This window comes from Danio rerio, chromosome 10 (assembly GCF_052040795.2).
Source record: "Danio rerio strain M-AB ecotype USA chromosome 10, GRCz13ab, whole genome shotgun sequence".
NCBI classification, from domain to species: domain Eukaryota; kingdom Metazoa; phylum Chordata; class Actinopteri; order Cypriniformes; family Danionidae; genus Danio; species Danio rerio.
Genome location: NC_141030.1, coordinates 7,272,854 through 7,297,500, shown reverse-complemented (window position 1 = coordinate 7,297,500; position 24,647 = coordinate 7,272,854). Strand labels below are relative to the sequence as shown.

Below are 24,647 nucleotides of genomic sequence, written 5' to 3'. Positions count from 1 at the left end.
GACCTCTGGCATCAACAAGGCATTTGTGTCCACAAAAAAAGCCACTCACTGGATATTTTCTCTTTTTTGGGCCATTCTCTGTAAACTCTAGAGATGGTTGTGTGTGAAAACCCCAGCAGACCAACAGTTTCTGAAATACTCAGACCAGCCCATCTGGCACCAACAACAATGCCAACTTCAAAGTCACTTAAATCACTTTTCTTCCCCATCCTGATGGTTTGAACTGCAGCAGATCGTCTTGACCATGTCTACAAGCATGCCATGTGATTGGCTGATTAGAAATTAGCGGTACTGAGCAGTTGCACAATTGTACCTAATAAAGTGGCCACTTAGTGTATAATTTGGTGTATATAAACAAGACCGTTACATACTCAATTTTTTTTTACAGTTAAACAGTTATATACATTAACATAAGAATGTTTACCAAAAAAAACTAACATCTTTAGGAATAGAAAGATAGTACATTTGAATTCAAATGAGGTATTGCAAAAATGTCAACTATTTAATTTAGATTATTTAAAACTAATCTAGTTTTTATGTTTCTCTGGATTTTTTCTCTTTATTAACATTTACATTTTGAATTGTAACATTAATTTGTCTAATTTTTGCACCATGATCTTAAATTATTTTGTTAGATTAGTTATAGTTTTGGCTTTAGTACTGTCTAATCTATTGTATATAAAAAATAGATTACTGTAAAGCATCCTATAGAAAATATTCATTTAAATGATAGGGCTGCGAGGGGTGTACTTATTTCTGCATGGGCACTGTGTATGATGATCAGTTTACTTCAAGACACAAAATAGAGTTAGACTGAGAAACAGCACGAGGTTGAACCAATTCTGACAATTCAGATTTTTCACAACACTGAGCAGTATGAGGTTATGCCCTCAGGGTAAAACATGGTATTTAAACACAGAGACAGCATGCCAGCCTGTGATCTTCAGTCATGTAACACAATAATTATTCTCTGTAAAAAGAAGAATTACATGCTCTTTCTGAGAATTCTTGAGCTACAGCAAAAAGCACTTCATGCTTCCACTTCATTTAAAACGGTGTGGCATCCAACAGGAATCAAAATACAATTACATAACAGTTCATCAGATCACAGCATAAATCAGGCAAATTTTGGCTTTTATGCCATTGGAGTAAGTGTTTTAACGGACACAAACTTAACAGGGTAAAAGTTGCAAATTTATTTATAATGAGTTCAAGTGAATGTTACTTTTACAATTTCCGTTAAGCTTTCTTTAATAATTTTTTGGTCTTTATAAGCGAAACGGCCATCCGTTGTGACAAGAGTTTTTATTATTCATTCATTTATTTTCCTTCAGCTGAATCTCTACTTCAGAGGTCACCACATTGGAATGAATCGCCAACTATTCCAGCATATGTTTTTGAACTGTGGGTGAAACTCCATGAAACTCCATGAGTCTTAAAAAAGATTTGTTCAAAATGAACGAATCGTTCAAGAATGAGCCATCACTGATGTGACATGGAGGAACATGCAGTGCCCGTGTGGTAAGAAATCTATCTGACTCCCTGGACAAATCTGATGAACGGTTCAATACTCTTTCCGGCTCTAAACGCGTATGATTGGCCCGTGAGGAACGAGTGACTGAGACCTGATAGAGGACTCGAGAGATGAAAGGATCAATTCTTTTTCCGGCTCAAAACGCGTATGATTGGCCTGTGATGAACGAGTGACTCAGACCCAATAGAGGACTCGAGAGATGAACGGATCAATTCTTTTTCCGGCTCTAAACGCATATGATTATCCCGTGATGAACGAGTGACTCAGACCCGATAGAAGACTCGAGAGATGAACGGATCAATTCTTTTTCCGGCTCTAAACGCGTATGATTGGCCCGTGATGAACGACTGACTCAGACCCGATAGAGGACTCGAGAGATGAACGGATCAATTCTTTTTCCGGCTCTAAACGCATATGATTGGCCCGTGATGAACGAGTGACTCAGACCCAATAGAGGACTCGAGAGATGAACGGATCTATTCTTTTTCCGGCTCTAAACGCATATGATTGGCCCGTGATGAACGAGTGACTCAGACCCGATAAAGGACTCGAGAGATGAATGAATCAATTCTTTTTCCGGCTCTAAACGCGTATGATTGGCCCGTGATGAACGAGTGACTCAGACCCGATAAAGGACTCGAGAGGTGAGCGGATCAATTCTTTTTCCGGCTCTAAACGCGTATGATTGGCCCGTGATGAACGAGTGACTCAGACCCGATAAAGGACTCGAGAGATGAAAGGATCAATTCTTTTTTCGGCTCTAAACGCGTTTGATTGGCCTGTGATGAACGAGTGACTCAGACCCGATAGAGGACTCGAGAAATGAACGGATCAATTCTTTTTCCGGCTCTAAACGCATATGATTATCCCGTGATGAACGAGTGACTCAGACCCAATAGAAGACCTGAGAGATGAACGGATCAATTCTCTTTCCGGCTCTAAACGCGTATGATTGGCCCGTGATGAACGACTGACTCAGACCCGATAGAGGACTCGAGAGATGAACGGATCAATTCTTTTTCCGGCTCTAAACGCATATGATTGGCTCTTGATGAACGAGTGACTCAGACCCAATAGAGGACTCGAGAGATGAACGGATCAATTCTTTTTTCGGCTCTAAACGCGTATGATTGGCCCATGAGAAACGAGTGACTCGGACCCAATAGAAGACTCGAGAGATGAACGGATCAATTCTTTTTTCGGCTCTAAACGCGTATGATTGGCCCGTGATGAACGAGTGACTCAGACCCGATAAAGGACTCGAGAGGTGAGCGGATCAATTCTTTTTCCGGCTCTAAACGCGTATGATTGGCCCATGAGAAACGAGTGACTCGGACCCAATAGAAGACTCGAGAGATGAACGGATCTATTCTTTTTTCGGCTCTAAACGCGTATGATTATCCCGTGATGAACGAGTGACTCAGACCCGATAGAGGACTCGAGAGGTGAGCGGATCAATTCTTTTTCCGGCTCTAAAAGCATATGATTGGCTTCTGCCAATGTGATGAAGACTTGAAATTAACGATACCTGCACAAATGTGCGCACGCGCGGATGAACAAATCACTCCCTGAGAGGACTCGTAGTTCCCGAGTCATTTTAAAGATTCGTTCAAAATACGAACCGTTCATGAACGACCCATCACTAGTTTACATTTGTATGCTTAACCGGCATTTCATCACAGAAACAGTTTCGTTACTTCTCCTATCTACAGTCCATTCATTTTCATCTCCTTATTTAATGTTTAGTAAAACAAGTTTAGTCAAAACTAAACAAAAGAAAAGGTGTCGTTTTTTTCAAATGGAGTGAAAGACTGATCCTTAGATATTTTTGTTATGTGCAATTGTGCACAATACATTTTCATACACAACAGTTTTAAGCAGGAGTAAAACCTGTACTGTATTTTATTTGTCAAAGATTTTGTGCAGCTGTTATTTTTGTGCAGCTGTTTATTTGTAAACAAGGAGGGAATCCCCTGTGTTTGAATGATATTTTTCTCAAAAAATGTTTAATAAAGTTTTAATAAAGGCTTTAACTCTCAAGTAACCATTTATGGGAAAATACTGCATATGTACCATATACCTGATTCTTGTACCATATACCAAATACTGGCATATGATATTTTGCCAATATCGCCCAGCCCTACCTCAAACATGCACAGAACACCCAAATACTGCAGTGCTTTTTCATACTATGGATGTCAGCGATTACAGGTATCCAAATGTCTTCTGAACGTCTTCTAAACATGTTTGGAACAAGTGAATGATGAGAGAACTTACATTTTGGGTGAACAATCTCTTTAAGTCTTTTCAATATGTCAAGCTACTGTGATCAACCCATTGTCATATGTTTCAGTGAATATTAAACTACTGAAAGAGTAGAAGTGATGCCTGTCATCGTTGTAAGCAGTCTCCTGCCAATCATCTCCATATGCTCTGGAGTTGTCCCCAATTGAAAAATTTCTGGTCCAGTGTTTTTGACACACTTAATAAATCTATTAACATAAATCTAGACCCTGAACCCTTGACAGCTCTTTTTGGTATTTCAGAGAGAGTTGACTTGACTGTTGCATCTCGCCAGGTCATTGCTTTTTCTACAGTTTTAGCTAGACAAGCCATTCTTATCAAATGGAAACAGGTGATTCCTCCAACACGTGACATGTGGATCCGAGAAATCTCTAGTTACAAAAAACTTGAGAAATTAAGATGTTTACTTGCAGGATCTCTCAAATCTTTTTACAAGACCTGGAACCCTGTTTTAGACTATATCAAAGGCTTACACTGTTCAGTTGATATCAGATCTAATATACAGTAAATAATTGGAAAGAGGAAATATTGACTACTTAATGTGAACTTTTATTTAATTAATTAAAATTTTTTTTTTGCTCTTATCGTAAACTTGCTCCTTTTTTTTATAATTTATTTAAATTTTTATTTAATTTTTAATTGATTATTATTCATTTATTTAGTTTTTCTTTCAGAGGGTATCTTTATTTATAATTCATATATTTAATTTATTTAATTTTTAATAGCAGGACAATAAGAAAAATAAGACAATCTGTCATTTTTCGTATGTTGTATGGTATACTTGGTATATACTATGGTATATTTTTTTAATTACTAAAAGAGCTGCAATTTGTTTTGTATTTTTTTATAGGTTTTATATGTTTTAAAAGTAACTTTAAAGTTAAGTAATTAGTAAACAGATTACTTTTCACATTAAGTAATTAGTAATGTAATCAGATTACAATTTTCAAATAGTAGTCAGTCATTTGTAATCTATTACATTTTTTAAAGTAACTGACCCAACACTGCTCATCATACTAAAATTAAAGTCTGGAGCAACTTTAAAAAAATACAAAACCATTTCATATAAAGCAGTAATACCAACTGTGCAGTAAGTACCCTGAAGAGATGAGTGGGCTTATGTTTGTTTGAACTTGTACTGACTGAGTGACCAAGACTGTTTACTTTGTCTCTGTGTCATTAATAGAGTATAATACTTCAACACATGTTCTGTAGCTGCAGTGGTGTTTTCTGTACTCAGGAAGACATGCATATTAGATGTGTCAGTATATTCTACTTTTAAATCCACTTGAAATCCCTGAAACAGCCTTGACATGTTAATCTTAGGTTTATCACATCACATGTAACATTCGTCCTCCACATTGTGAAGCAGGCCCTACCAGACACGTGAAACGCACATGATCTATTTATGTGTGAACCACTCTATATTTTCTAGACACTATATATAGGTCATTCTAAACCTGGTTAAACTGAATCCTGGTTTATCTTGCTTCACGTTTCACACTAGCTGTAATTAACCCGGGGTTAACAAATTATTCTTGCCGCTCACATGTTGATGATGTGTAACTAAAACCCATGTAAACATCCTTTTGCGGTGTTCGTGTAAATGACGGGGTGAGCATTTTAGGGTGCTTTCAGACCTGTAGTTTGACTGCTTTGTTCCGAAACAGGGATTACAACTGTTACAATGTTTATTTTTGTTCATGGTGTGGTTCACTTTCACACAGCAAGCTTTCTAAATGGACCAAAACAGTTCAAACAAGTCATGTGTGAGTAAACTCTCCTGACATTGGTCAGAGTTTCAAGGTTTCTTTTTAAGAGTTCCATGGATTCCGCCCAGCTGTCGTACGTTGTTATTTTAATATATGATGATGAGAAATGAGACATTATAAGTGAAATGGTGCACTTTAATTTTTAATGGTGGCACCCACAGACATCACCAAATATAAATCAGACACGGCTTTCTCATACATAGCCTCATTTCAGTTGTCAGTTGTAAAAATATATCTGTTAAACCAATCAATGTATTGCCAATCATTTTTTGTTAAATTTAATTAGTTATTTTAAAATAAGAATCAGACAATTAACAACTTTAATTAATTTTGAGCTTTAAAAATGTTGGCTAGAATCTTATGCATTATAGGCTTACATTATAGAGGGACATAACATGACGAGACTGCAGTCAGATCATGAAGCAGATCAGTGTCAATCTCAGTGGCAATGCGGGGTGGGGGGCTTAAGCCCCTGATGTATTGTCAAAAGCAGCTGATCTTTTGGAATATGTTGCATTTATTTTGTTATCCAAGTGCTTAAAATTACCACATACATCACACGCATTCCACTTAACGCAGCCTTTGTGTCGGGTAATTAAATAGTCAGCTCTTCAGTAGTACCTGTTACTATGGGCAGGTGGGAGTGGCACTGTTGTCACATGTAGTTAACCAAATGCCACCACTGCATCATTCATTCATTATTTTAAGCAGCTGAAGCTGATGAGGTAATAATAATACAACTGTTTCGTCAAATTGAATAGTTCTAACTACTGATAAAGTTTAGGGCCCTATCATACACCCAGCGCAATGTGCCGCAAGGCGCGGCGCAATAGTCTTTTGGTAGTTTCAGCTTGGCGCAAGAGTCGTTTTGAGGCGTTGGGCTACGCTGTTTAAATAGCAAATGCATTAGCGCTCATATGTGCACCCATAGGCGTTCTGGTCTAAAAAGGAAGGCGTTCTGAGGTGCACTGCTGGCGCGTTGCTATTTTGAGAAACTAAAATAGATTTTTCATTAGACCAAAACAAACCCGGTGTAAACTCCGACGCAGAGTTGCGCCTCGCTTACGCACTGCTTAATACGCACAAGAGATTAATGTTTATATATGAAAAAAAAAAAATTTTCAGGATATATATAATAAGAATAGATAAAGGATATAAATATAAAGGATTAAAATATTACAAAACATTATTTTCTAGCCTACATAAATATGAAAAATCACTGCTTTTATGCCTTCTTCATCACGGGAGGCTTTTTCAGTTTATTCATAACAATTTGCTTTTGTATAATGTTATTATTATTAGCAGTATTATTTATTATATCCATATTTATATTTGTTTTATTAAAAACAAGCTTAGATTTGCCCACCTGTCAGGTTTTAGACCATATGGGGCACAGCATGTGTTTTAGGATATAACTCAGGTTTTTGAACACACTTTGTTATTATTGTTCATTTATTCGTTTGCTGGAAATTAGAACTGAATTTAGAAATAGTTTTGAAACGAATATTTGCGCTTAACAAACGAAATTAATTATTTATAGACTAATTGATGTCTGTGCGTAAAGGTTTCCCTATCCAAGAGCGAAAGTGAAAGTAGATCCATTATCTCTTTCTCACGCAGTAGATGCTCTGTTTAACAGTTTTCTGTTAAAAAAACTGTTAACTAGTAACTGTTTGCTAGTGAAATGCTCAGTTTTTCCACTTAGACTTACTTTGCGTCCTGTAAATAGCGAATGCGCTTATGGCGCGACGCTGCTGGCTCTTAAAGGAAATGGGAGATGAGACTCTAATTGGTTTATTCTTAAAACACACCTATAACTCATTAAGAAAATAAACTCAACCCTTTTAGACCATGCGCCACGGCGCAAAGCGGATTTTCCCGTCCTTAAATTAGCAAAAACGCGTTCTGACATGCCCTGAAAGCGTTTGCGCCCTGCGTTTTGCGCTCTGCGCATGGACCGTCAAAATAGAGCCCTTAATATTTGTTATTACAGTTAAAAATGTGTGCAGTTTTGGTGAAATAAAATAACTAATCAATAAAATGTGCGTCATATAAATGTAAAAATATGCAAATTAGTCAGAAAAACGCAAATTGTACTAGCTTTCCAGATATGATATAGATATCTAGACATATTTATCTAGACATGATATAGCCAGTCACATCTGTTTCTGTAATAGTTAAATCACAGTGAGTTCATGCATCTAGCATATTATTTTATAGCTATATTCTACTGTATTTATGAATATACCCAAGATGGCTGGAAGAAAACATATAAACCATTTATTGTCGCAGTCGTGTAAATGATCAGTTAGAGACTTTTTATATTTATTCAGATCTTATTTTCATTCAACTACAGCAATACCTGGATGCCTCATCCATATTAGGGATTTCCTGAAATGTTTGTGAGGCATATTTGCAATTTCTGCTTAAGTGTGAGTCAAACAGGAATTACATGCATTTAAAGTACTACACTGCCCACATCAACCTATTTTGAGGAAAACTGAATAAAAATCTCCCTCTAAAGAAATCTGAAGTAAACATATTTCTAGCATATAGATCTTTATTTTATTTTATGTACTATTTTTAATACAACTGTTATTATATCAAAAATAGTAGCCTATTGAATATCAATATTTTGCAGGGTATTGAATTTAGAAATTCCAGTATCTTGACAACACTACACTCTAGTTAATCACTTTGTCTAAATGAACATGTTTGTAGCTTTGTATCACATTGGATAACAACTCGCACTGTAAAATAAGTCTTACTTTCAGATTTGAAGACATGCAGAAAATTTCATTTTCTAAAAACAAACAGAAACTGCAAATCAGGGGTCCGTTCTTCGTACGTGGATTACTCAGTTAGCTGAATTTGGTTATTGACGATTTGACTTGATCCAGGATCGTTTCATTCCTCAAAACTCATCCGAGAGTTGTTGTCATGGCAACAGTTCTGCTAGCTCAAACCTGATCGGGAGCAGGTTCAATTCATATAAACAGGATTAGATCGGCATATACGGCTAATAGATCTTCTAATAAATCGGCTAATAATAATTATCAGAAGATAATACAGAAAGTATGTATATATATATATATATATATATATATATATATATATATATATATATATATATATATATATATATATAGTTATTAATAAAATAAATAAAGTTATATATGTATTGATAAAACTTATGCAATCTGCACCCCTGAAATGAAAGCACAGAGACTGCCACCTGGTGGTGCAAGCTGAACTTTTTAGATCGCTTTAGTACAATTTGTGTATGATCATAGAAATGCACAATATGTGAATTTTTAAAAAGCAATAATACATTTATGCAGTCATAAACATGTTTTGACAGTTACTATGACTGTGATTTGATGCTTCATAAAAGTTGCAGACATCTTTACCAATTTCAAAATGCATTTGTAAACATCCAGTTATACTTTACACTGATTAAAAAAACGGCTACTATAATACTACTATCGGTACTATAATAAGAAAAATCCGCTCTAACTGTACAACTAAATAAATAGCTCTTTACACATGAAAGGACCAAGCATGCAGCCCACAACAAGGTGTAAAGTTATTGCTTATCATATTTAACAAGCCGTTTACTACTAATTTTATGTAATTTAGCTCACATGGATAATTCAATATTAATCAGATGATGTCATTACGCCATCGTTGCACTGCTGATCATGATTTTGAGGATCGATAGATCTGTCCAACACACACCGCGATCTCAGATCAGTTTATCCAGACATTTTAATCTGATTCACGAACTTGTTTGAAGAACCAAATTAGCCAGAGATCAGTTATCAAGATGAAAAGATCCAGGATCTGCCAAATAATCTTAGATCATTTAAGCGAGGAACGAAAAACGGACCCTAGGAGGAAATCGGAGGAAAACACATTCACCGATAGTATTGACATCATGCTCCACTCATAATTCTCTCTTCATGTGGCTATTATCCACAACAGACTGTGATATAGCCTGGTTCGTTAGTTTGTTGGATCATATTGCTTTCTCTCTACAATCGATTCGCTACAGGGTTCGTTTCAATCGAGCAGAGAACACCTCATTCAGGTGTTTTGGTGTGGATCAGAGCAGTGCTGGATTCACATTTTGTCGTATGTTTCCAACACAATCTCATTGCAATTCATAACAATTCGTATAAATTTGTACGATCTCATTCGTACTATTTAGCACTTAGCTCATCCCTCAATGGGTTTAGGAATGGGGTTGGGTCCTCATACGAATTCGTTCGAATTAGCCACAGCCATATCACCCTGCAGCCCAAGACAGGTTGCTCACTGAAGCCAAGCAAAGCTGAGCCTGGTCAGTACCTGGATGGTAGACCACATGAGAATACAAGGTTGCTGTTGGAAGTGGTGTTAGTGAGGCCAGCAGGGGGCGCTCAACATCTGGTCTGTGTGAGTCCTAATGCCCTAGTAAAAGTGAAAAGGACACCAAACTGTCAGTGTGCGCCGTCTTTTGGACGAGACGTTAAACCGAGGTCCTGACTCGTTGTGGTCATTAAAAATCCCATGGCACTTCTCGTAAAAAAGTATAGTGTAACCCCAATGTCCTGGCCAAATTCCCTCCATCAGCCTTTACCCATCATGGCCTCCCAGTTATCCCCATCCACCGAATTGGCTCTATCACGGTCTCTCCACTCCACCTATAGTTGGTGTGTGGTGAATGCACTGCCACCGTTGTCCTGTGGCTGCTGTCGCATCCAAGTGGATGCTACACACTGGTGGTGGTGTGGAGAGACTCCCCCTCATGATTGTGAAATGCTTTGGGTGTATGGCCATACACAATAAATGCGCTATTTATATATATATATATATATATATATATATATATATATATATATATATATATATATATATATATTTATATATAACCAGGGCCAGAATCTGCGGACGTTTTTTGCTATTTCTGCTGAGATTTTTGGTAAAAAATCTGCGGATTTCTGCTGAATTATTTTGGGAGTATCCAGCGGAGTATCATAACTAAACCCTTAATATATTAAATAAAAAGTAATAAATTACTGAATAAAAACTGAAAAAAATCTGATTTACACATTTACTCAAGTTAAAAAACAGAATTAATAATGGGCTAAAAATCTGCAGAAGTCCGCGGAATTCTGCGGAAAATCTGCAGAAATTCTGCAGAATTCTGCACGCGCAGATTCCGTGTGGGCCTAAACATTACTTACTAAACTGACAAAACGTAAAATAGTTACATTTCCTCATGAGATCAGGCCTTATGTTTCAGATATGCAACCTTCTCGTAAACGTCCACAAGAAGCCAGGTATGAGGGGGCAAGTAGGATTTAAATCAAACTTTGCTTATCAACTAAGGGTGTCACGATTTCGATTTTAAATCGATTTTAAATCGAAATCGGTCGAAATTTATGCTCAATTTCGATTATCGAATCAAAAAACAGAATCGTCGATACTGCCACGCCCCCATGTCACGTCAGCTTGGCTTGCCAAGCGGGAAAAAAATTTTCAATAAGACTGTGTTGAAAATTTGAAATGCACTTGCAGGTAATGTCATTCAATTTCATCCGAATTACTAAACTGCAACTGGGAAATCAAGGGAAATAATCTACAATTGTGATTTTTGTCATAATCATCCAGCACCACAGAAGAGTTATCAAGCTCATCTATCACGACAAATGTCCTAAGCAAGACATTAAACTTGGTTACTCCACAGAGTGTGTCCTCTCATTAGGATACTGTCGGTTGCTTGCAGATGAGAAAACATCTGCTACACAGCCAGTGTGTCAATTCAGAGAGAAAGCATGGCATGCAACCATAGACCATGATGCAATACATGCATGATTGTATAATCAGTGTCTCTGACACAACGGAAGCTTGCACAATATCTTAGAAACAATACTGTGGCAGTATTGCATGTGTGCAGGCCCATACACAGAGCTACAATTCCTACACATTCCTGTACTTTGATTGCTTGTCTATTAAATATTCGGGCTAATTTAATCAGTAAACCAGTAAAGGCCTGTTCAATACGCATGATAACTATAAAGATAGAGTTCCGAAATTAACAGCAGAGTTCAGTCCACAGCTCTAACTATAAAAATGCAGAAAAATCAATAGTTGGGATCACTGTCAGAATGTTTTCTCTGATAATAAATGATAAAAACACAGAAAGACAGATAGAATGCACTCAAATCTAAAGAGCTCGTGCAATTTAAAGCTACAGATGACATTGTGGAGAAGTTCTGCTTGATGTTAAGTTTTTTTTAAAGATTATTAAGTACTATTAGTTATACTATGAGAAAGAATGATAAAAAAAAATGCAACATTAAAAGTACAACATTATAAATATACCTCAGGTATCCTGTGCTAGTTTTAGCATCTTAACGCTGCCTCTATTGAAAATCCTGAGGAAATGAGTTAAGGTTTTTATTCCATTGCACTGACTGTGATTTTTAACTATTAATAGATATGATGAGACAGTCTACACAAGCTGGATTCACTGGTTAGATGCACTTGTAGCACACTGATGACATCTGCTTGGGTTACTGCCGAATGAAAAGCATAAACTAAAAGTAAATATTTTAGTGGTTCATCAGTGTGGACGCTAAATATGTTTATTGTATATTTATACAGTAGTTATTGTGCTTGGTGTGAATGCGTCCTAAATTGATAGTTTACCCAAAAAGGAAAGTTAACACCCCTGTAAATCTGTAACCATTGACTTCCATTGCAGAAAAAACAGATGCTATTAAAGTCAATGGCTACCAGTTTCCAGTTTACTTCAAAATAACTTCTTTACAGGATGAGTGAATGGAAGGGATAGTTCGTAAAGAGATAGTTCAGAGATTTTTCAGTTTTACTCAGTTTAATTTAATTTACAATATGCTTAAAGTCTTATTATCCTATTATTAGTTTACTAATGTTTAATAAAATATTAATATATGTCTTTTGTAAAAAAAAAAAATAAAAAAAAACAACAATAACAAGCTGTTTGTTTCTCAGTATTGGGTCGCGGCTAGAAAGGGCATCCGCTGCGTAATACATAAATTATACCTGATAAATAAGGGACTAGGCAGAAGGAAAATGAATTAATTAATTAATTAATGACCAAATGAATGAGCCATTTGCTATGACTAGTATTATTAATTCACAAACATTACTCTTTAAAACAAAAATAGCAGCAAAGTACGCAGTAAGTCCATTTACATACAGAAAATGCTGATTACTATAAAAAAACTATTTTAAATGTCTTAAAACAATAACAATTACTCTAAAAAAAATGTTTTAATTCATTGTCCATCTACAGGGCCCTCAGAAGGCCTCATCTGTTCTCAATCTCTGCACACGCTGAAAATAAAACAATGACAATTCTTATATAAGCTGATATTTAATTTACATTTAAACTTATATTTAAGCTTAATAAGTGGACAGTGCTTCATTTAAATATACTCAATGTTCTTGTTGATAATCAATTCTATGTCATAAATGATAGACATGGATTATCAAGCACAAATCTTTTAGACAATTTTTTTCAAAACCTATTGCATTTGCAGAAAAATAATAATAAATAACTGTAAAACCGCTAATACTTTTAATGAGAGCAATGTACTGTTTAGATTGGCTTGCCCTCTTCCCTAGCAGCCTTAGTTTATGCTTGTCTTTACTTCCCTTATGACAAATTTACAAAAAATTTGCTGGTAAGATCCACACTTAAAATTTGGAAACAAATTAGACGTCATTTTGGTTGGCAAACCATATCTCCAAAATCTCCCATTCATTCCAATATGGGTTTTAGTCTATCCACCATTGATAAATCAATTGCGTCCTGCATACTAGAGTTAAGGTAATAAATAACTTATACCATGAGGGAATGTTCTCTTCATTTCAGCAAGTATGTGTAAAATTTAATATTCCAAATAACTACTTTTTCAGTTATCTCCAAATTCATGATTTTGCGCGTAACATGTTCCTTCATTTTCCGGCATCTCCTCCTAGCTCCTCATTTGATAATTTACTGGAGAGGCCCACAATTTAGAAAGGGATTATATCATCACATTACTATAAAATTATGGCATCCCATTCACAAATAAAATCTGTGTGGGAAGACGATCTGGGTATTACAATTTCAGATGAGGATTGGGAATCAGTCTCATACAGAATTCACAAGTCCTCTGTCTGTGCAAGACATGGACTTCTGCAGTGCAAAATTCTGCATCATGTACACTGGACAAACCTAAAGCTCTCAAAGCACTTTCAGCATATAGATCCTGCCTTTAATTGCTGTAATTCCACCCCAGCCACTCATGCACATATGTTTTGGTCTTGTATAAAGCTTAATTGCTTTTGGGACACTATTTTTAAAACTATATCTGTTTTTTTTTTGGGTGTGTATATATATATATATATATATATATATATATATATATATATATATATATATATATATATATATATATATATATATATATATATATGTATATACACACTTTGCCATTTTTTTTATTTTGCCCACGTCATATAATCTTACAAAAATACAGTCTGATTGCATAAGTCTACAGTCTGATTGCATATTGCTTAAGTGGAAGGATCAGAAACCTCCAACTACCAACGCAGCGGATCCGTGATATCCTCTTCTTCGTAAAGTTGGAAAATTTAGACTGTCTAGAGGGTCATCCAACCAGTTTAAGAAAATTTGGGAACCATTTAGCAAATCAATCCAAGAACATGTTTTATTGTCAACTAGAGCTGCACAATTAATCGAAAAAAGATCACGATCTCGATTCGACCCCCTATACGATCTAAATCCAGCATTTCAATGATTCTGCCAATCATATTTTCAAGTTCAGGAGAAAAGCGAAGGCGGCTGCGCGAGTCTTTTCATTGTTTCACATACGTTGACACCTCCAAATGATGGTAAAAGAGTCACATACTGTATTTATAAGGTATAATTCACCTAAAAATGTCATTTTTGTCTTCATATAATGCTGTATTCACGGCCGGGAAATAACACGTGACGTGAGCTGCTGACCGTGAGCTGTTACCACAGAGAGGGCGGGTGCGTGCTCCCTACTTAATGATAGAAGTGCGCGCGTCTACTTTAGTGAACAGAACCTGCATAGGCTGTGAGTAACAGGTAATAAAGTTGTAAATAATATTCAGTTTGTGGCACAGAGTGATCGTTATTTTTCGCTATTTTTTTCGTTAGTATTAACAGCACTTCCGTCCCATTCACACAGGGCGTCGGCTTCAACGCTTCCCATTTATTTTGAATGGGTGTCGTCAGGCGTTGCTGAACTGCATTGTGGATCCGTCGGCGTCGCTTTAGTGACGTTGCTCACTGCAGAAGTTAGGACTAGCTCAACTTTTCAAGCGCCCACAGAAGCGTCAGCGAATCAGATCGCTGTATGCAAATACAACAGCTAGACAGTGGCCTATTGCTGACTGAATTTCATTGGTTGACGTCGCTATGACGTTCGCTTTAGCCCCAACTTCAGACACACCTTCAGTCAAGCGTTGACGCTGAAGCCCGTGTGAATGGGGCATTAGCAGTGAAAATGAAACCGAAAGTGCGCACATCATTTAAATAACCATATCGCATTTTAGAATTATGATTGCGACAAGCATTTGATGTGTTTTTTCTTTCATAGCGAACACAGTTGTGCATGAAAATAATTTTTACAGTGCAGTATAACTACTCTAGCCTATATAATGTTGCTTTTACCAGTTAATTAAATGGTCTAATGTTGTCAAAGACAGATTGCAAGCACATATCTCAAGCATAATTCAACTTCAGAATTATTATAAGTAGAATAGAATTATTTATAGAAACCAATAGACCTACACATAATTATTGTTGTTTTACCCTATGCTTGAGAAAAAACAATAACTGCCGACTCATATTAATCTTTATTTTACATCTACAGAATCAAGAGAAAATCGTGATCTTTATTTTAAGCAAAATAAAAACGCGATTCACATTTGAGCCAGAATCGTGCAGCTCTATTGTCTACTATAGTCCTCGTTCCAGCAAATTGATTCTTTTTCTTTCCTAAGTGCAAAGTAGAGAGTATTGTGTGATTATACAATTGTAGTTTTCGTTAAGCCACATTATTATTTACCTTTTATTTTTATTACTGACACTGTTTAAATTTACTATGATCTTCCATGTGAACCTTCTTTGACACAATCTACATTGAGAAAGTGCTATAGAAATAAAGGTGAATTGAATTGAACTTGTTGGTTTGTTTTTGTTTTTGTTTTTTGTTTTGTCTCATTGTATGTGCATAAGTTGATACTATCAATACTTTTTATAATATAATTTTGTTTAGTAATTTTTTTACTGTAATTTGCCATAAAAATCATAAATAAATAAAAAAAAGTTGTTTGGAATAAACGTTTTTCAAGATCCTCAAGACCTTTCATTTCCATCTCTTTCTCATTTAGGTCTTCATGGTGTGCTGCAGCTCAATGACGGGATGGTAAATGAAAGGATGCTGGTTCAAATCTCAAAATATTGAGTCCACAAACCACTGTCCCCAAAACCTCAGGACTGAAGCTGTTATAACACATGACAGACAGTACTGTAGCTTTGAGAGGAAAACCTACATGCCCAAATATCAATGAAACGCACTGCTGATTGGCTGGTTTGATCAAACATCAGCAGACAATGAACACAAAGACTGAACAGGGATGTTTGTATTGAAGGTCTATGGTAACTCACTCTTACCACAGCTCTGCTGGGTTCTTTTACAGCGTTATTATTACCATCGTTAGTATTACTATTATGAGCAATATTAGCCTACTGTTACACTGGATTTTGCATTGTTAAATCATTTATAAAGGGCTAGCGCAAATACTCTTCACATGGCTGTCAGACCATCATTCATTTACCTAGCCACACAACATCTAAAAGCTCTGAACAGAATAAAAACAAAGAAGAAAACTGAGAAATATCGCATCCTGTTGTCAGCATCATTGGTGGACTCTCATTTATTTGTCCTCACTCATTTACTGTACGTCCCTGTGTGCTAAAGTCTGTTAGCTTAAATACTAGACGTGAACGAGCCTTGTAGCTACATATAAACACTAAAATGTTTAAAGTGTGTTTTATGTATTATACATACAATCCTATATCTGCCGACTGAGATTGAAACTGAACGTGTGACACATAAACAGGGGATATTGCAGAAGTGAAAGCGCCTGAATCGAGTTGTCGGGAAACCGTGCAAAACACTGAATGAAACAACAAAACAAACAATGAAACTCACCGGCTGGATGTATTATATATATTCACCAACAGTCATTTAAAGCTGGATGTTCAGCATCACTGCGATTTACTTCAGCTCAATAAAAGCGCAGTGCGCGTGTGTGAGCGTGCGTTTCGTTGTTTTCTTACGTCCCCTCAGTCTAGCGTCAGTTGGTACAGTCCCGTTTATGAGTGCGCGTGTGTGTGCGCGCGCACATGTTTTCCCTGTTCATATCTCAGACGTCACCATGATCACGCATGACACTGTTTTAAATCCAGATGTTAAATCTTTATGGGTACATCCTGGACTTTTTGCGATGCCAATTCATGTAGATTTGGTCAATGTGAAAATATAATATTACTATATATGCAATGCATAACACAAGCATGATTATAGTAACATATTATATACATATAGACCATTTCAATCTGGTCAGGTCATTGGCCCATGAACATTTCCTGCTTGTTATCAAACTATTTCATAACTGTAACAAGAGGTATTTCAATATTAATCGCATGTTAAAACAGCTATCATAACATTATTTATCAATATGTGGACCTTTTTGGATTTTCAGAAGCTATAGAAATTAAAAACAGTAAAACAGGAAATGTGTTGGGACCATTATTACTGTTTACATCCATCAAAATAGTCTATAAATATCAACAAGGTGGCTTTATTAGTTACTGAGCTGATCATACTGATAAAAAAAATCATTTTTACAAGATAGTCAGACTTCTGTCTGCAGCAGAGGAGGATAAGCTTTAAGAATGAAAGAATTCATGTAATATTATAAAGTCATGACAGCATAAAATATATCAATAGAAATAGAAACTATACATAATACATTGATCTGTTTATAAAACATAAATATAAAAAAATAAACTAACAACATACTCAAATTTCTGTGTATAGGGGAATTGGGTATGCTAAATTGTCAGTAGTGTGTGTGTGTGTGAATGAGTGTGTATGGATGTTTCCCAATGTTGCAGCCGAAAGGGCATCCGCTACATAAAACATATGCTGGTTAAGTTGGTGGTTCATTCCGCTGTGGTGACCACAGATAAATAAAGGGACTAAGTCGAAAAGAATTTGAATGAATGAATATATTCAACAATCTTAGTCAGGCTCTAGATTACGTAGCCAGACCAGTCTAAAAAATAATACATTTACTAAATAAATTTCATACGTTCACAACAAAATTAACATTTACAAAATCCAGTTCGCAAATTTAAAGCACTATTTCTAAATGCACAAATCAAATTTGTAAATTCAAAACATAAATTTAAAAACACACAAATCCAATTCCAGAATTCAAAACACCATTTATAAATACACAAAATCAAATTTGTAAATTCAAAACATGATTGAAAAATACAAAAATCTAATTTATACATTTAAAACACGATTCAAAAACGCACAAATCAAATTCAGAAATTCAAAACACCATTCAAAAACACACAAATCAAATTCAGAAATTCAAAACACGATTCAAAAACACACAAATCTAATTCAGAAATTCAAAACACGATTCAAAACCACACACAAATCTAATTTCTAATTTCAAAGGATGATTAAAAAAATACACAAATGCAATTCGTGAGTTTAAAATCTGATTAAAAAACACAAATCCAATTCATTAATTCAAAACACGATTCAATCAACCTAAAATAAACCAAATATCAATGTCTAATGATGTTCAAGCTTGATGTTGAGTGGACGTTACTACTATAACGTCTATCAGACGTTGGATTTTGGTTGTCATACCTGACGAATAAATGTCAGTATTTGACGTCAGTATGACATTGGGTTAAGATGTTGGCTCGACGTTGGATTTTGGTCACTTTCTAACACAACCAAAAATGAATCAAACATCAATCTCACTTAACGTCGTTATTTAAAATCAAAATAACGTTGTCCTTAGATGCAGGCGAGACATTGAATTTTGGTCACCTGACACTAACACCTCAATCCAATATTAACGTGTTATGATGTTGTGTGCCTGCTGGCCAATAACTAAATGCACTACAAAATGTTACTTTTACACACATCCACAAATGACAGGGTAATACTTACTACTCTTGCGTACTTATATAAGGGCTACTTTTTACTCATACTTTGAGTAATCTTTACAAAATATACTTTAACTCTACTTGCACTACATTTTTAGGCAAGTAGTGGCACTTTTACTTGAGTTTAATTCTTCTGTACGCTTTCCACCACTGATTCTAATCAAATTTCAACTAAACAATTTTAGTTATACAAAGTTTAACTTATTAATATTAGTCAGTTTGACTGATGACTAGAAAAGTTCCCTTAATTCAACCACACAATTGTAAGCAGCAAAATGATTTAGCGTTTGTTTCTGTAATGTAATCATACACTTACTAGGAAAACCTTGTATGTTAAAACGCACTGCACAACTGTGTTTAAGCAAATTCATTCATTTTCTTGTCGGCTTGGTCCCTTTATTAATCCGGGGTCGCCACAGCGGAATAAACCGCCAACTTTTCCAGCAAGTTTTTACGCAGCGGATGCCCTTTCAGCCGCAACCTATCTCTGGGAAACATTCACACACACATTCACACACACTCATACACTACAGACAATTTAGCCTACCCAATTCACTTGTACCGCATGTCTTTGGACTGTGGGGGAAACCGAAGCTGTTTAAGTAAATCAGAATTTTAAATATGTCTAAGCCTGTATCAGGTCTCACCGAATGCCAAGTACATTAGAAAATGAAATTTCACATCAATGGTCTGACAAAATACAGAAGTCAGAATTATTAGGCCTTTTGAATTATTAAACCCCTTGTTTCATTTTTCCCCCCAATTTCTGTTTAACTGAGAACACATTTCTAAACATAATAGTTTTAATAACTCATTTCTAATAACTGATTTATTTTATCTTTGCCATGATGACATTAAATAATATTTGACTAGATATTTTTCAAGACGCTTCTATACAGCTTCACCAGTTAACTCCATGGTACCGGGTCCGTGACGTCATCGACTTTCGTTTTAATATTTAAAGGGCTAGCATTGCACCAGACACCCGTAAGTGGTTTCGTTTGAAAGTGTAGAATCTATATTTTATGCACATATTTTTTTTCATAACTTTGGTTTTTATTCTACTTTACAAAAGTTATTTAGACTTAAATACACAGTATTTTGGATACCCGGGCTAGGTATTTTACATTGGTTTATTTTCATATTTTTTATATGACGCATGTATAAGTTATAGCTCAAATGAAAGCTCTTGCAGGTGCTCATACGGTTCTAGCATTGTTTTTACTGAATTATATTCACATATCAAACACTTGCCGAATGAAATGCGGTGTTTCCATGGCGCAGAAGTGAAAACAATACATTTATGATCAATAAGCAGCCCCAGATAGCACAGACAGCTGTCATCTGTTACCTTATGCTGTGTGCTTCAGGGCCATCTCCTCTGTTTTTGAGGTGATGTGCATGAGTAATCCTTTTTATATGTCTGACGTGGTCCAAACACAGTGAATTATGTTTGATCAAACAAAATAATAGTGAAATATGAAAACAATGATCGGTCCCTGTGGCTTGTACAGCACCGCTCATCAGTTGGAATACAATAACTTTTGCATATATTATGGTAGAGACTTTTTTTTTTCCCTATGATTACAGACATGTGCAGGAACCACCAACATTAATTGCAGCAAGCTAGACCACACAGAACCTAAAAGGTACACTTTCAAATTTGAGTTTATAAAAAAAATACAAAAAGCGCCTCCTTTGTTAGGTGTTTATTATATCACAGACAACATATACAGTTATTTTAAACACTTTCAATGGTGTTTTGTGAAAATTCAAAGGGTTTTCTTTAAAATGATACCAAATTTTTGCATTTACACCTCTGCATGTGGATTTGGGAAGCTTTTAAATTTGGGTAGGCAAAATCCAGGCGGAAATCCCAAAACAACTGCAGAGTTTAACTGGTTAAAATGACATTTAAAGGTTTAACTAGGTTAATAAGGTTAACTAGACAGGTTAGGGTAATTAGGCAAGTTACTGTATAATGATGGTTTGTTTTGTAGACTACAGAAAAAAAGAGATAGCTTGAAGGGGCTAATAATTCTATCCCTAAAATGGCTTTTTAAAAAATTAAAAACTGCTTTTATTCCAGCCGAAATAACAAATAAGACTTTCTCCAGAAGAAAGAAATATTATTAGACATACTGTGAAAATTTCTTTGCTCTGTTAAGCATCATTTGGGAAATATATATTTTTTTAAATTCAAAGGGGGGCAAATAATTCTGACTTCAACTGTATATGCTGGATTTAAGCGTGTCCCACTGGTGTAGTTCAAACAGTAGAGACGTTTAGATATTTTGCTTAACGTTTATGTTCTTTCTTTTTACAATATCAATGATTCTTTCTTTTATACGTTCTCAGTATATTCACTTTGCCTGTTTTAAAATAAGAATACATGTCCAAAAACATTTCAGTGTCACTATACAATTCTTCAACATCTAAAGAGGAAGATGAAAATTGGTTCTGGTAAATTTAGTGTGAGGTATGGCATTAAGATATCAGCTGTAATCTGTTCATCTGGGTGGAGAGACAAACAATATCCAACATGCTCAAATCCCTAAGATCCGCTCTTTAAATCAGTCTGAAACATCAATGACAAGACTAGACAAATCTGAGATGATGCTGCCAGCCAGAAGACATGCAAATCAATCACTCCAAATTAAAATATAGTTAAATGTCTACATAAACTTTCCGAAACTACATCAAGTACTCATAAAATCAGAGTAAAGGCTGAACTGATATCATTAAAGCACCAATACCTTCACAGGAACTGCAGGTCTAAGCCTGGCCGAAGGCATCATGGCTGTCTGTGTTGCAAAACACTGTGTCTTTGCTGAAGCCTCACCGCCTTTCACATCAGGAAATGATGTCACATCAGCGTTCTCCATGGCAGGTGTCTCCCCGGAGGAGCTGTGATGCAGCCCAGGTGTGTATGTGTCTCCATACAGCTTTGAGGTGCGCTCAATCACAGCAGACAGAAAAGACATCCGTTCAGGTCTCCTGCTTTCGTTTGCTCTGTTTTGAGCACCAGCTTCCTCTTTCTGTTTGGCGCTGTGCACCCAGCTGGTGTTCGGCTGCCGTGGTTTGCTGGGGGCTATGACTGGAATTGCAGGAACCGGTGGAAGAACAAGAGGTTTTGGGCTCAGTTTAGGTTTTATCCCTGGAAACCTGACGGTAGTGTCCGATCCTGCTGCAGGGTGGAGGAAGCTCACTCTAGCAGCTGAAGTGAGCGGTGGAGAAGAGCCTCCCTCTGAAGCAGAAGGACTCATCTGTTCCATGATTACAAAATTCCCTTGATGTAAAATCCAATTAGGCAATTCTGCGTCCCATCTAGTGTTGGCTATGACAGCTGTCCTAATTTTGATTCTCAGTGCAGAGTTCCAGTCTTCTTTGAGCAGCACGGTTATACAATACTACAGCGTAGTAAGTGTCAACACAACTATTCTTAATATTGTAATATTGCAGAGCCCCTCTTTGAAAAAATTGGTCTAGGTGAGCCCTGGTAGAGGCTATCTTGTTCTCCAAATGGTAAAACAGTGGGTCCCGTCTTTCTGTAGGCTGGTAGGAGACTGGCACTGATGGACCCTGGAGAGTGACTGAACTGGATGCAGAGGAAGGAAGTCTTACCATGATGATGATCTCCCATTTCCTGTATGAGAGGCTAATCTTTGGAATTTGGGGGCTTTGAAAAGCTCAAATTTCCCAAAACAGAAATCCCAGGATCAATGGGGTCATGGTGGTAGTGGTCCACTCAAAGTAATGGTTGGTTCACCCCAACTGTATTTACTGTACTCAAGCAGCATTGTCTCCACTTCAGTCAGCATATAGTTTACAGTTTTTTCCAACTGCTTACACACAAAATATTTTCTTGTCACACGATTTCTGAAACCTCTCGCTCAAAATGCAAAACTACACCTCAAATCTCCAAAACCATGAGCTACACTGCAAAAAATTTTTTAGACAAGCAAAACATATTGCCTTGTTTTGAGAAATAATATGCCAATATTAAGTCAGTTTTTCCTTAAAACAAGCTAAATAATCTGCCAATGGGGTAAGCAAATTAATCTTGTTTTTTCTTTTGACATAAGATTATTTTGCTTACCCCATTGGCAGATTATTTTGCAGACTTAATATTGGCATAATATTTCTCAAAACAAGACTATATGTTTTGCTTGTTAAGAAAATTCTTCTTGATTTAGGAACTTTTAGATATTTGGACTAGAAACAAGACAAAAAATCTAGGTAAGAAAAGCATTTTTTGCAGTGAATTTCTCAGCCTTGAACTAAATTTTCAAATGCATACATTTTTTTCAAAAATCTACACACAATTCTCTACCTAAAACACAAAACTCTAATAGGAATCCACTTGCTTTCCTTTTTCAAACTCAACCAATCAAAATGCTACACTTATTCACAAGGTTGCACACATACACTCTTCAAATGTGGAAACACTAATTTCTTAACTGATCACTAACCAATCACTGCTTTAGTCTAGAATAGGCCAAAATTGAGGGGACACTGGGCTGTTCTGGTCCAAAAAAAATTGCTTTCCATCGATCCACAATTTGTAGTTTTTTTATCTACCCCATATTCTTCTTTTCTAATCCTATATTCCTCTAAAAAAGAATAGACACATTATTTCTGAGCCCATAGTGCTGTAAAGTGTATGATGATGCCCACATGACATCTTTCTAGACATTGGACGCTTGTCCATAAATGTTTATTCATTAATTTTATTGTTGGCTTAGTCCCTTTATTATTCTGGGGTCGCCACTGCGGAATGGACCACCAACTTATCCAGCACGTTTTTATGCAGCGCATGCCCTTCTAGCCGCAACCCATCTCTGGAAAACACCCACACACTCATTTACACACACACACTCATACACTACGGACAATTTAGCCTACCCAATTCCCCTGTACCGCATGTCTTTGGACTGTGGGGGAAACCGGAGCACCCGGAGGAAACCCACGCAAACGCAGGGAGAACATGCAAACTCCACACAGAAACGCCAACTGAGCCCAGGTTCGAATCAGCGACCTAGCGACCTTCCTGCTGTGAGGCGACAGCACTACCTACTGCACCACTGCCTCGCCAACGATGACAATTTGCTTTAAAAAACAACAACAAAAAACTCATATGACTTAACATCTTAAAAGCATCCTCAGACAGTAATTTAATGTCTTCTAGGCAGTAGTTAAAGGTACATTCCTTGCTAGGGTCACTGTGGAGTCACAAAGCCTGTAACCAGAGAAACCCCTATATTTGGAACAAGCAAACACACGAACATAAAGTAGGTACAGCTTTGTGGTAATGCTGTCGTAAAAGGCTTTTGTGCACTGTGTTTATAAGAAGCAGAAGAAGATTGCCTCAGCCTGTGAAGTACTCTGATAAAGCTACATTATGTAGGAACACGGTTAAACCTGCAGGAACAATTGAGAAACAACTAATATAGTTTAATTGCAACATATAAAGTAGATTTGCAGCAGATATCGGCTTTTAAAACAGCTGCATCGTGCATGACATTTACCGCATGATAGCTGTGCAACAGGTTAAGACTGAACCCACTTGAACATGTTCTTCACAGTCAGAGATTAAGCCAGAACTAATATCCTCACTATCCAGTTGATGCAAAAAAAATGTAATAAAGAACAATTGAACTAACTGACGATTTTTTTAATTAAAGGGATAGTTTACCCAAAATGA

General features: G+C 36.3%; 2 protein-coding genes across 8 annotated transcripts in view; both read right to left on the bottom strand.

The window, feature by feature from the left end:
• Window positions 1-22,308, bottom strand: part of psd3l (pleckstrin and Sec7 domain containing 3, like) — a 246,352-nt gene extending 224,044 nt beyond the window's left edge. For 4 of the 7 annotated variants that reach the window (XR_015500753.1, XR_015500754.1, XM_087270098.1 and 1 more), the window contains exon 1: window positions 16,896-17,036. Coding sequence is in view for 1 of the 7 variants with exons in the window: in XM_087270097.1 (XP_087126223.1) it covers window positions 21,700-22,218 (519 nt within the window). In the remaining 6 variants the exon portion in view is untranslated. Of the gene's footprint in view, window positions 1-16,895; window positions 17,037-21,699 lie in introns of those variants that run through there. The other 3 variants (XR_015500752.1, XM_087270097.1, XM_087270100.1) reach the window with 3 other exon arrangements.
• tln1 (talin 1) overlaps window positions 1-24,647 on the bottom strand; it is a 1,269,505-nt gene that overhangs the window by 338,155 nt on the left and 906,703 nt on the right. The window lies entirely within an intron of this gene.